Below are 14,114 nucleotides of genomic sequence, written 5' to 3' on the forward strand. Positions count from 1 at the left end.
TGCTTGTTTTTAGTATTGCATGCTAGTAAATAAGAATGTACTTCTAGGCTGAGCACTTTACTAATAAAGGCACTGGAGCCAAACTGTATGTTGACTTGAATCTTTTCCAACTATTACCGGTTGACTGTGTGGCTACTGTGCCACAGAGTCTCTCACCATCTTCCTTTGTATTTAGGGATGAGTATTTTTGCAATGATCCTGCAAGATCGTTAAAGAAGGGAACGCTGAGCTGAGGTGCCTGTGGGGAAATTAAATGAGTTTCTTAAGATAAAGGCAGGTCCATTGTCCTTGCTGCAGGAAGGTGCAGGAGAGAGTAGCACCGACTTACCTCAGCAGATCAATATTTTCAAATTCAGCTGGTGTGCTAAAAAACGATTCTGAGCAGAAATGAACTGACTCTATTTTCAGTGTCAGTGCAGCCTAGCGAGTATTTTGCTCATCAAACTCAAGCTGTGTAAAGATTAATATTTTGGAGCACTTAATGGCTTTCTCATGACCTTTGGGTCCTCCACCTGGAGTGTAAAGCGCCAATTACTGAAGCTTACAGATAAGGCCAGTTACAGCCAACAATTACATGTGATTATGTTTAACAAAGCATTAAATAAAGACAATTTCATCTTCTACGATCATGTGACCTGCAGTGGAATGAATACAAAAAGTTGTATGCTGCAAAGTCTCCTCTCGGTTGAGTCTCTGACAAGCAGATTGGGATATTTGCTTGAAATATTCTGGTGCTCATCTGCCACCTCATGCTGGAAGAACAAATTACAGCAGAGTGGTTGCCAAATGGCATAAATGTCCACAATGTGAGCGACAACACAGCACAGAATGGATAAGTGCCAGTTTACGTGATTGCATTACGAACTCCTAACAGTCATCTGTTAAAGTCCGGGATTAGAATTCCTAAATTATAAGAACATGAGATATTTCTAGCAGTTAAATCTTTAAAATCATCTCCATCGCTGACAGACAGCCAGTGAAGGGCAGCAGGGATTGAAATAATGAGTCACTTCTCAAGCAGGGTGTTAAAAGCCTGGAAGCAGCACTCTGCAATAGCTGCAGTTTGCTGATATTACAATAAAGCGACCACAACAATTAGGCCCGGAGATAAAAGCATTAACGAATTTCTCCACGTCTGAGAATGAAAGGAACATCTTGGTGATGTGCCAAGAACATTTGCACAAACATGGCACGCCCAAAATGAATAGTGTAGCTCTGCAACTACAAGGTATATTTGAATAATCAATGAAGGGATAAGAGATGTAAGCATGTGTCTATATGTTACTAGGTCAGAGTGAATGAATAAATTAAAGCTTTCATTTCCACCTAACACAATTGTACACTTTGTGTGAATATCCCCTTAGAATGATGCAGCCACAGCCCACAACCTCTGAAAATGACCTGTTGATTGCTAATAAAGTGAGGCAGAGCCATTTGAATTCCACCTGTGCCACTTGAGGTTTTCTCAACTATAAAACTCATTTAATTTAATTAACATGTCACTATAGATATTTCCTGAATGTATACACAACTGTTTTGGCCTTTGTTTTTGAAAAATCAATCAATCAAACCTCCATAACGTTGTTCTGTTTGACCAGCTCAATGCCTTAGGAATGAGTGCAGTATCCCGATTAATCCACTACATGGAGACATATATCGTGTTTTTCCATGGAAGGCTGTTCGATGCTGCTAGCGCTCCTCTACGCCACGCTAATGAATGAAGGCGGCGGGACTCCTTCTGTGTTATTATGCACATGGACACGACGTCTGTTCACAAATCAACAAAGGTATACAAGACATAATATGGTGATGGCTTTAAAAAGTGATTTTGTTCTCTTCATCGGCTGCTGAATCAGTGAATTATAGTCTTGGAGTCTGGAGGTTCACCTCATGTCGTTTGTACACATGAAGTCGCAGAATTGCCAGCACTTCCATGCCCAGGTTCATTTTGCTGTGTGCACATACTTTAAATTTGGAATTGGGTTTTGTTCCGGTAAAACCGGTTATCGTGAGCTTTTAGAGGAATTTCTTCCCGTTATGTGGGTATACAGGATGAATATGTTGCCACATTGTTTAACATGTTTTTATCTGGTAGATGTAAGGATGTGTGCAACCGCCCTCAGTGACGAGGACGTTTGGGTCCAAGATGAAGTATTTCCACCTCTGATGTCTGAATCTCTTGTCAAAGGGGGTCATCTTGACATATGTCCCTGATATCATTCACACTTCCATTTCTCTTTTTGTCAGGCTTAAAGCCCGTGGCAGATGCCGTGCAGATGATTTTAAGTGGCAAGCTGAGAATGCGTTCAAACACCCAAGGAGACAAAACACCTCCCTCAACTAATATACAAATAAGCTTAACAAGGAATACAAGTGCGTGAAGAAAGCAACAAAGATAACACATGGCCAGTTGAGTCCAGAAAACAAGTCGGTTTCATTACAACACCATCATATAGAACACACGTATGTCAGCATGTTATCATTCAAGTTGAAACTATTTGCATTAATCAGCTATAAATAACTCCGGTGCTTTACTAGTGTCGCCTTATAGGCAGAAACTGTACAAACATTTACATCTGTATTATACATAATTTACAGGAGTTCGGCGACTGGTACAGAACGCTGTTCAAAGGAAAAGCGGTTTGTTGCCATGTGTTCTGCAGTAAACACTCAATATTCCCTGTATAAAATCTGTTTCATATGTATGTTCTCTTTCATCTCAGTCACAAACACGCCTGCACATTTTAATGGGAATATTCAGAATGTTACTCTGTAAACATGGGACGCAGGAAACAGTAAATGGGACACAATGATCAAATGTTTCTGTTCACTCTGATCTATTTCCAGCTTCTCATAATGAGGATACAAATTTGAACAGGTCATTGTAAAAAAAAAAAAAATGTATGCATGTTTACATGTTTACAGACTCAAACACCCAGAATAAGATTTGAATATTAATTTACAGGTCAGCATGTTCACATTTGCAAGTGCACTCTCATATCTTTTCAAATAGTCAAAAAGTGCAGAACCTGCAACACTTCAACCCTGTTGCACAGCCTACATGCTGATTACATGCACACCGAATGCTCAGGCTATAGATTCGATTAGGATAAATAACACAAAAAAAATGATGTGATTAATGAGCACAATTAACAGGGTCAGAACTACATATATTCTGTCTTACTCTTAAATACAGAGGCGTAAGATTGTCTCTGCTACAGTACAGTTGGTAATTCTATTTTATTGCTTCCCGACATTTTAAGGGCAATTAGTTATTACAGCCTCCGTGATATAATAAAGCAAGGGCAGCCATTGAACGTCATGTCGGTTCGGAATGAACATTTTATCCTTGAGTTCCGTACGGAACACCCCAAAGTCAAAGATAATGAAGACTTATTTCAGTCTAACACTCTTCAAATTAACTGCCTTCAACGCAGCAGTATCATCACTTTGGGTCACGAAAAAGTGCAAAAATAAACAAGCCAATTCCATCGAGACACTGAAAGTGAGAAGCAAATTATTCACAGCACACTAATCAGTGAGCTGTTTAGTGTGACTCAGTTTACTCGCCATCTTTGCCTATATTTGTGGGATGTGCCGTCTCTTCTCCTTGTTAGTTTTCTAAAAGGGATTTGATGTTATTTTGGCTCAGTGCTCAACATGGGAGATATCTTTTGTTGAAGTCCAATCTCTCTGCCTGCTAATCCCAAAGTGATTAGCACACATCTTTGGCTATATGCTCTGAAGGCAGTGGCTGCGTATCATTAGATTAAACAAACTCAAATTAATCTTCTGTATTTAGTTATATATATATTTTTAAATCTAAACTTCGGACGTGCATTAAATTACCCAACACAATCACCACAGAGTTCTTAAATTGCATCACTTGCTTCCTAATGAATGTTAACTAGAACAGCTTGCCTATTCTTTATTAAATAATGCAACACTGATGTACACGTATCTTCATTCTTGCATAATGCATGTCTGCCTGTGTATTGTAATTAGGTATGATGTAACCTAATTAACATGCCATGGAGTTAGACAACTCAGTTAATTATCACATTAGCAACACAGGTAGGGCAGTTCCCCATGAACCACTTTAAAAGTTTGCATAGAAACCTTTAAATCCTGAATAATGTATTTAAAAGAATATGCTCTTGTAGTTGAAAATGTGGGCTGACTGACACTGGCAAAGAGGCAAAGAGTCTTTGTCATGCTCTTGTGAAAATGTGTCAAGAAAATCCCTTCAGTCTTGTGTCAGTCGATGTACTGAGATAGCCATCTGAAACCTTCCCCATAGCCTTGTTTTTTCAACACGCTGCACATGAAAATCTCCAGCGGCCGGGCATTCAGCTCCTTCAAAGAGACGTTTCCCTGTCGATAAGAAATAGAGATAAATGAGGATAGCGCTCATTCGGCACCAGGACATGTGTTTTACACACGGATGGGGAAATCATGTTATGTCTGCGAGTTAAAAGACAGCGTCGACGACATGCCTACCTTTCCGGTGACTTGACCATCAAGAGCAAAAGCTCCTCTCAGCCCTCCTTCACTGATGGCCTCAGGGCGGTCAATCTTATTACCCAACACCAACACTGGTGCATTGACTATGGTCTCGTCTCCTAGGAGAGCCTAGAAATGCAACAGCAGCACAATCATCATCAATCTAACAGTTAACAGCCAGTACTGCTCGGTGGAAACAGCTTGTCAGTGCGACGTTCAATCTTACATCGAGTTCAGTCTTAGACTCTGAGAGTCTCTCGTGGTCCGCGCAGTCCACAAGAAAGACGACTCCGTCCACAGCCGGCAGGTAGTTCTTCCACACCCTTCGTGCTGTCCAGAGAGAAAACAGTTTGTGCATAATTTCTCCTTGCAGCAATGTCCGTCTCGGCTTTTAATGCAGAAATTTCCGTTTCACTGTGAAACTTTACTTATTGATCCATATTGCATCAATCGAATTGGGCAGCACAGTTTCAGCAACACATGCACAACCTCTATACACAGGCACTACCTGCCTTTACATTTCCATTAAAGTGTGATTTCCATGTTGTGGGCTCAGTGGTTTCATCTGAGCTGATTTAGAATGCTGTTACATGTCAGGGGCCACAGAGACACCATGTGGCAGCCCCGGGAACTGTGAGTGGTCAACTGTTTTCTTCATAATGTTTCTGATGTCAGTAAAAAGGACTGATGGTGAAGACAATTTGGGGCAAGTTGACCTCTTGAGTTGAGTCCTCAAATGTTTTTGTTTTTTTATAGACAATTGACAGCAACTGTATTACTGATTCCATTGCCAACTCTCTCCTCCCTGCAATTTCTGTTCTTTCATCACAAAATGTATGAAAGAATTTAAACACAACTACTTTTTTTGTGGGTGAAAAAGACAGGTCTACAGACAACTATTTGTATATAGTAATTATTCGCAAAAGAGAAGAACAATCTCACCTTGTACGTGTCCGCCCAGATCAAATGTAGTAAATGTCATCCCACCAATTGAGAGCTCTTCGGAAGCTTTGAGAGGAAAAGGGAAATGATTTCCTTATTACTAGTGAGTTTTGGGCTGCACAGTGAGAACAACAAAGATGGGAATCATAGTAAAACGCATGTCAACTTGGAATGGCCCACTACACCACAATCTGTGAAATAGGATCATGTGTCATATACCTTCTAATAAAGGTGCAATATTCTTACTGTGTAATATTCCCATATAACTCTCCCCTTTCCCCTCTTTTCACGAATCCAGGAACAGCACCCAGGACTAGCCTATTTATTACTGTTATTTAACATTTGCCCTCTCCTTTGTTGAGAAATTGGTTTTAAAACTGTATCTAAAAGTGTACATATTACCACCTTATGTATAGTGTTTTTATATTTTATTCTTTCTTATTATAGTGTATTTCCTAAACTGTTGACTCTGAGAGAGCCCAGCACAATAATTCCAATGTGTCTGGACTATTGGTCTATGCACAAATGACAAATAAAAAACCTTGAACCTTGAACCATCCCAATCTCTCCTTACTTGGATGCAGTGTTGGCACATGTTGGCCGAGTCGGTCATCTTTCAACATGTGTAGGAGCGTCGTTTTACCAGCATTGTCCAGGCCCAGGAAAACCAGCTTCCCAGACTTTTTGTAGAGACCTGGAAGATATATACTTAAGTGTATCAGAATTGAGAAATCCAGTCCCTGCTTAGTCCCTGAAGAGGAACATAACCAATATGATACCATTCATTTCTTTAGGCTACAGTTTAGAACAAATGCTCTCTGGTTATAGATTGCTTTGTAGTGTATTTCACAGACACACGGATGCCTTTGTTTATGATGAATGAATGTCATAATAATAATAATTTTAAATAATAATTTAAAACCAAAATTTACCATTCCTCAAAGTGAGCTACAGTTGATAAAGTATTGGTGGCCTTTGTTCATTTTCAACCTCTTGTAAATCATTTGCGAAACTGCACACAGCACTTACCTAAGAACTGTAAAACACTACTAAACCCCCTGTAGATCCAGTCGAACAAAAATGACATCTTGACGTTCTTTGACTGAAACAAGAAAGACATTTACAGATTGCTTTCACACAACACTGCTCCGAGTTGCCAGAAAAATAGAAATGCTTGTCTTGACATTGCAATTTTTATTTTTTGTATTCTGCTTCTGAGGTGGACAAAATATTAGAAACATCCATCAACTTAACAGGAACTAAATGTGCCATAGAGTTTATACAAGAACTGGTCACATTTACACGAAGTAGTGCTTATTTGCATAACAACAGATTTTTGGCACGGCAGACATTTTGGCAGGAACATCACAGGTGTAATTGAAAGCATTAAAAACGACTGCAATCCAGTGAGGTGAGCTGGTTTCAGGGTCCTGCTGCCTTACTGCCAGTGCTAACTGAGACAGTTGATGAAACTGAGGCCACTGTTGACTACAAGGTTTCAACGTGTGCTTTACGAATCAATTGTCTGTGACAGCTGTCATTGCTTCACATTACGTCACACTGGTGTTGTTTTATTATATCCTCGTCTAGATTTAATGCGACACACGTAGCAGCTGGCCAGTTACTTTTTGGTCAAATGTAATGTTCACCAAACGTCACAGATCATTTGGATCAAACTTAGCTCGCGCCTCCAAACACCTGTATCCGTGTTGATCGTTAAAGGCATGCTAACGTTAGCTGCACTGGACTCTGATGTAACAACGCTGCTTTCCGCTATATGGTTGAATGTCAGTTACAACAGTGTAATGTTAAAACTGATACAACACACAAAATCAATTGTAGTGACGTGTCTGTTGGTATTTAGCTCGTCACAGGAACATAACGTTAGATGACGTGTTTTTTTAGCTAGTTAGCATTAGCATGTTAGCTTCACGTTAAACGTTTGGTACTTTCTAGAGTCGGATCTGATGTGCCTCAGGGTGACGTTTGCGGTTTGTGCGCAAACCCGTTATCCGTTGTTATTGTATTTACGTCAAAAAATAGTTTTCCAACTTTAACGTTAACGTACTTTACCCCTCAGCCCTCAGCAGCAGCTCTGACAGTAGTATTGGTGGTCTCCTTGGAAACAGTCAATCAGAGTTCCGCTTCCGCTTCTAATTCTTCTTCTTGTGTTAGAATTATCCGTTTGGAATGCTGTGTGGCGCATTAGCGCCCTCTTCACGCTTGTTGCGGAACAGCAGCTTTCTTTTCTGTCGACCCACGCAGTGTGTATTTAATCTTTTCTGATTTACTAAAATGAAGAACATCTCTGATGCCTTATGGAGGACGACTTCCAACAAAGCCTAATCTCAGTCATCAAGCCCAGCAACTGGGTGGCTTGTCACTGTGAAGTCAACCAGTTGGCCTTCCAGTGATGAGATCATTTACATAAATACAAGTATAAAATGTTGTTAAAGTGTAGTAAGTCCTGCATTGAAGTTGTTATTTATAGGAAAGTATAATGAAAAACATCTACTTCAGGTAATAAAAGTAAAAGTACTCAATACCTAAAAATGGCCTGTGTGACATCATTAGATTATTATGCATTAATGTAAAAGCAGGATTTTACTGTTGTAGTAATTTGAGATGGAGCTATTTTGTATAGTACTGCAACTAATGATTATTTTCATTAGATTCATATGGTTTTTATTTTCTTGATTAATTATGGTAGCTCATTAGGTAAAAACACATTTAGAACAACTAGATAAAACAGGTCGTCATGAAAAATCCCAGCAGGTTTGATATCAGCAGGAAAACAGATAATGTTTTTCTCTTACTGTATAACAACATTCACCCCACTGTGAAGGCCTCTACTGCTCATTGAAGCGTAATGTGTAATTGCAGCCTTCAGGAGCATCCCAGGAGGCTTATCCATTTACAGCCAAATACTTAATAACCAGTTGTGTGTACTGTTAATACCTATGTTATAGTATTTATTGGAATTGAGGCAGTAGTGCATGTCCACATTCATTACAGAGTACTGCACAGAAACAGGTTATGTGTCTTAATGCAAATATTCTCTCCAATTATTTCCAGTAGGACACTATTATTCACTTTAGATCCAGATGCTGGTGGTAAATTCAAATTCATGTGATAATGACAATATGTAGTAGCGGCAATAAAATCAACACAATATCCAATGCCATGGGGTTTAGTGTAGTTTATTGTCATTATTTGTCAAGCCTGAAAAAATCATTAACTATCTGATATCTTAAATGTAATATAGTGTCACAATCACACAATAAGCAGGCGAGTACATGGGACATGAAATATTAAATCCAATCCATCCAGTTCATGTACTGCTCTGATGTGTTGAAATCAGATGAAGGGAGGAAGAAGTGAAGGAGGTTTTCAACCCCGGATTTTCCCTCTTACATCTCATAGTAGAACCATGTGTCAACTGAGAAACAAAATCAAGCATTTTTTTAAATTTCCTTGAGAAAACACAGAGTAGCTACAATAAAACAAATAAATGTACAAACACCCACCTGCACTTGGAATCGGGTCTTCGGCTCCAAGAGCACTTGCCTGTAAGAAATATTGGTGTTATTTTTTCAAGAGGAATACACGTGTGCAGCTTAAATATTTTGGACTCATTTAAATGCCGTGAGAAACAGGTCTGTTTAGTGTCTTTTGTCACTTCACTATTGATCCTGTCCTTTTGTCCGAGGGCTTTGTGTATTACCAGGTTCAACAGCACGCTTTTATGTTTGTCAACTCTAGTCTCACTAAGGAAAGGAGGGTGATGTGAATTTGCAAACGAAGACAGACTTACAGACTTGACCACAGCGTCTGCGTCCCCAGCAGAGCAGCAGAACGGACTATCTGACAAACTGGTGTTCATGCTGAGTCAAGAAAGAGATGAAACAACAGGAAATTACCTCAGAAAGGCATGTATTCACAGTGTCACGGTTTTATCTGCAGTGAGAAGCTACGCAACGCTACAGTAACTGAGCAGATGTTGTCGAACAGAACTCTATTTTAGTTGATTCAAGATTTTCTCTAACTTTCACGCAGTGCTTGATAATTATCTCATGGATGTTATGGCAGGAGATATCACTAACAGTAGAAAAAAAACATAATTTAGCTTACTATACTGTCCGCATAGTGGAGTAAGTCCTCACCAATTTAACTCGCCAGCATTGGTCCTCTTAGAAATCAGTGCCTTCCAAAACTCGTTGGTGCTCTTTATCGTTTGAATGGCAAAGTCCTGGAAAACACAATAAAAACTAAAATGTCCATCTAATTTCCCCTCTGAAAATGTTTAATCAAGTTACAGATACAAACACTGTTAAATCTATAGAGAGTAAGAACATGTCCTAACATTGTTTAACTACAGCGATAATACTTTGAGTACAAGTTCAACAGGTTTACCCTGTCCTTGAACTCTCCGTTGAAAGCAAACTGGTTTTCAGGTTTCCCATCTGGGACTTTGTATCTTCTGAACCAATCAACAGTTGCGTCCAGGTATCCAGGCTTAAGTCGTCTTACATCATTAATATCTGCAACAAATCAGAAAACAAAGGCGAACTCTCGAATCCAGAATAGCTTGTGTAACTGATGGCAGGTGTTCCTCTTCGCCTGTTGCAGGTTGTTCATACCGTTAAAGTCGGCGGCTTCAGGGTCCTCAGTATTGATCACGATGACCTTCCAGTCTGTTTCGCCCTCATCGATCAAAGCCAGAGTTCCCAACACCTTCACTTTGATTATTTCTCCTCGAGAGCACACCTGAGAATCAAAGGCATATTTGAAAAAGCTGCAAACAGCTGAACTAAAAATCTGTCTCTTCCAAGCCCCCAGTCAGAGTAGTACCTTATTTCCTATGTCACATATATCGATAGGATCATTGTCTCCACAGCAACCTGTGTCGCTGTCCTCGTGGTTGGGGTCTTCCCATGTCTGAAAGGTGAAACCTTGTGTTTGATGGAGCAGAGACACAGTCTGGTTTCCTGTTGTTTGAGTATTGTTTTTAGGGGTTACCTGTGGAATAGCTCCATAATTCCAGATGTAGCCTTTGTGAGGGAACACATTCGCTACATAACGGAGATTCCCCTTCTTCATATCTTGTTTCAGCGGATTGAGAGGTTCTTTCGTGGCAATCTGGTTAACAGACGGCCAAATCACAGTTACATCAACTCACTGAAGATAGAAGGAAGCACTGACTCACATTGTGGTGACTGTATTATTAATTTACTGGAACATTAACACAAAAAAGGAAAATAAATAAATCAACATGAACTAAAACCTTATACGTAGCATATATGGTTTTAGTTAATGTTGATTTATTTATTTTCACAGTGTAATGATAAAAACATCAGTATGTCATCATTGTGTATTCAAAGTACCTCTGCATTGCACATTAGCATTGAAACAAGTACAGACGATTACAAACTATGCCCGTGGTAATACATCGGATTTGTCCTTTTTTACAATATTTTCAATCTATAAACTGAATATTAGGAACATACATTAATACATGTATACAGTGATAATTTGCAAAATTTTTAATACATTTGTATTATACCTCCATCTTTGCATTTGTCCATCTTGGAACCTCCACAACGGCATGAAAGATATTCTGCAAGATGAACCGAAATACCTACGATGAATTCTCTGTCCTGTTTTTGATACATGTCTATGAAACGTATTTAATTAAAACCTACGTAACAGTGATTAGAGATGGAAAGACAGCCGAAGCTTTGCAGCATTATATATCTATACAAATCCCAAACTTGAACGGCCGCTACAGTGTGTGCTTAAACACATTATATCCATTCATTACCTGAGTAACCGATGTAGCCCTTACATGGAGGGGCAGGAGCAGTACATTTTTGTACAATAACTATATCTTTTTATTTTATTTTATAACAGGAACACAATCTTTTCACTATAAAGGTCAAATAGAGTGATTTTTCGACACCAATTTGTGCCTGAATTGAAGCTTGGTTAGCAAAGAAGCACACTATGGCTCCCAGGTGGCACAGGGAAAAACATCTGTCCACCACTGCAGACAAATTGACTCCATCTGATTGGTCTGTCTCCACTTTCCTCAAGCCAAAATGGCAACAAGGCCTAAGGTCATTTGGGTCACCTGGAGCACATAAGTAAGCTTTCAAAATGACATATAATGTATTTTTATGAACATGGTTACAGTACAGTCCCAGCTTTCAATCTCCCAAAGGTACAAAAATACTCTACTTTAAAAATAAATTAAAAAAGAGCAATAAGTGTGACACATGATTCTCACCTCTGCTTCATTTGCGTAGATGGGTATGTCGTGGAACGGGGAGATGTATTTGCCCTCAGAGTTTTCTATTAAAAAGAGTAAGAAAAATTTGAACTCTTGTAAAAATGTATCACTGTGAGGAACTACAACGTGTGAGATCCCCTCATAAAGCTCTATGATTACTTGTCAATACAACTATTACTGAAGTTTTAGCTCCACGTTACCAAGTAACTGTTACCGTACAGTTCTCCACAACACACAAACTGGTCCATCCAAGGACCTGTACTTACTGAAAAACACCCTGTACTCATCGGTGTTCGGCCTGCCCCTCTCCTCGATGGTAACGCTCATGTCTGCTGTTTCTCTCGAGCTCTCCCACCGTGGTCTAATACAGGAGCACTAAGACGCTCCTGACTGACAGGCGGTGAGACAGAGGGAGCAGGCATGCGCACTGCTTAAGCCAGGAGGCCTGACAACTGCATGCATGTGACAACAGGAAGTGTAAAGGCCAGAAAACAGAGGTGTTCCTTTACTGTCACTGAATTCGGATCACATCCCCCTTTTTGTGTCACCTGTAGCTAACAAGCATGAACAACCATTTATGGGAAGCAAAATTGCTCAGAGCAGTAACTAACAGCTAATCTTTCCTTATTCCCACTTCTCCATGGCTGCCACCTGCATTCTGCAGCCTGGATGTGAAGTTTCTTTACCTTCTTTGTGTGTTGAAGCTGTGGCTCTTGGGAGCTCTATTCAGACATAAACAGATGGAGCTGACTGCCGTTAGCTGTAAACCAATTAACAGCGCAGGATTAGGTGGCGTGCCCTCTTTGTGACTTCTTGCTTCTGGAGTTTCACTGTAACTATTTTATAACAACATTATGGGCCTATTTTTAGAAACATGTACAAAGGTGACTAATCTGTTTTTCTCTCTAAATGCATATTTTTTTAAGACATGGTTGATTGTTTTGATTAATGGCTTCCTGTGGAGCTTGCCATGTTACTTAACTTGTAATATACATTTATATGTGTTTAAAAGCATGTTTGACATTTTGCATTGCAGATTATTGCAGATCTTGGTTCATGAGAAATATATGTAATCACACTAAATGCTCTGCCATGTTTGTTTCAATGTGTGGAAAGTAACACATTTAAAATGTGTCCGACAAACTGTTCATCAAGTTCAGGTGTGAGTATTATACTTCTATGAATACACTATAATATACAAAACTACTACAACAAGAATATCAAATATAAGCAATGGATAACATACACTCACCTAAAGGATTATTAGGAACACCTGTTCAATTTCTCATTAATGCAATTATCTAATCAACCAATCACATGGCAGTTGCTTCAATGCATTTAGGGGTGTGGTCCTGGTCAAGACAATCTCCTGAACTCCAAACTGAATGTCAGAATGGGAAAGAAAGGTGATTTAAGCAATTTTGAGCGTGGCATGGTTGTTGGTGCCAGACGGGCCGGTCTGAGTATTTCACAATCTGCTCAGTTACTGGGATTTTCACGCACAACCATTTCTAGGGTTTACAAAGAATGGTGTGAAAAGGGAAAAACATCCAGTATGCGGCAGTCCTGTGGGCGAAAATGCCTTGTTGATGTTAGAGGTCAGAGGAGAATGGGCCGACTGATTCAAGCTGATAGAAGAGCAACTTTGACTGAAATAACCACTCGTTACAACCGAGGTATGCAGCAAAGCATTTGTGAAGCCACAACACGCACAACCTTGAGGCGGATGGGCTACAACAGCAGAAGACCCCACCGGGTGCCACTCATCTCCACTACAAATAGGAAAAAGAGGCTACAATTTGCAAGAGCTCACCAAAATTGGACAGTTGAAGACTGGAAAAATGTTGCCTGGTCTGATGAGTCTCGATTTCTGTTGAGACATTCAGATGGTAGAGTCAGAATTTGGCGTAAACAGAATGAGAACATGGATCCATCATGCCTTGTTACCACTGTGCAGGCTGGTGGTGGTGTAATGGTGTGGGGGATGTTTTCTTGGCACACTTTAGGCCCCTTAGTGCTGATTGGGCATCGTTTAAATGCCACGGCCTACCTGAGCATTGTTTCTGACCACGTCCATCCTTTTATGGCCACCATGTACCCATCCTCTGATGGCTACTTCCAGCAGGATAATGCACCATGTCACAAAGCTCGAATCATTTCTAGTTGGTTTCTTGAACATGACAGTGAGTTCACTGTACTAAAATGGCCCCCACAGTCACCAGATCTCAACCCAATGGAGCATCTTTGGGATGTGGTGGAACGGGAGCTTCGTGCCCTAGATGTACGTCCCACAAATCTCCATCAACTGCAAGATGCTATCCTATCAATATGGGCCAACATTTCTAAAGAATGCTTTCAGCACCTTGTTGAATCAATGCCA

General features: G+C 39.9%; 2 protein-coding genes across 2 annotated transcripts; both read right to left on the reverse strand.

Annotated features, from left to right (window-relative positions):
- Positions 1-2,433: 2,433 nt before the first annotated feature.
- Positions 2,434-6,532, reverse strand: sar1aa (secretion associated, Ras related GTPase 1Aa; the record flags this gene model as incomplete). Its single annotated transcript, XM_079238031.1, has 6 exons — positions 2,434-4,374; positions 4,501-4,632; positions 4,730-4,833; positions 5,446-5,511; positions 6,020-6,139; positions 6,475-6,532. 6 exons carry the CDS (start codon positions 6,530-6,532, stop codon positions 4,258-4,260), a joined length of 597 nt encoding a protein of 198 aa, XP_079094157.1. The 3' UTR covers positions 2,434-4,257.
- Positions 6,533-8,639: 2,107 nt separating this feature from the next.
- Positions 8,640-12,061, reverse strand: ppa1a (inorganic pyrophosphatase 1a; the record flags this gene model as incomplete). Its single annotated transcript, XM_079214119.1, has 11 exons — positions 8,640-8,884; positions 8,973-9,012; positions 9,260-9,329; positions 9,609-9,694; positions 9,859-9,986; positions 10,086-10,212; positions 10,297-10,383; positions 10,465-10,584; positions 11,009-11,062; positions 11,732-11,796; positions 12,001-12,061. 11 exons carry the CDS (start codon positions 12,059-12,061, stop codon positions 8,856-8,858), a joined length of 867 nt encoding a protein of 288 aa, XP_079070245.1. The 3' UTR covers positions 8,640-8,855.
- Positions 12,062-14,114: the final 2,053 nt, after the last annotated feature.

The sequence above is a fragment of the Taurulus bubalis genome, assembly GCF_910589615.1.
Source record: "Taurulus bubalis genome assembly, chromosome: 2".
Lineage (NCBI taxonomy): Eukaryota > Metazoa > Chordata > Actinopteri > Perciformes > Cottidae > Taurulus > Taurulus bubalis.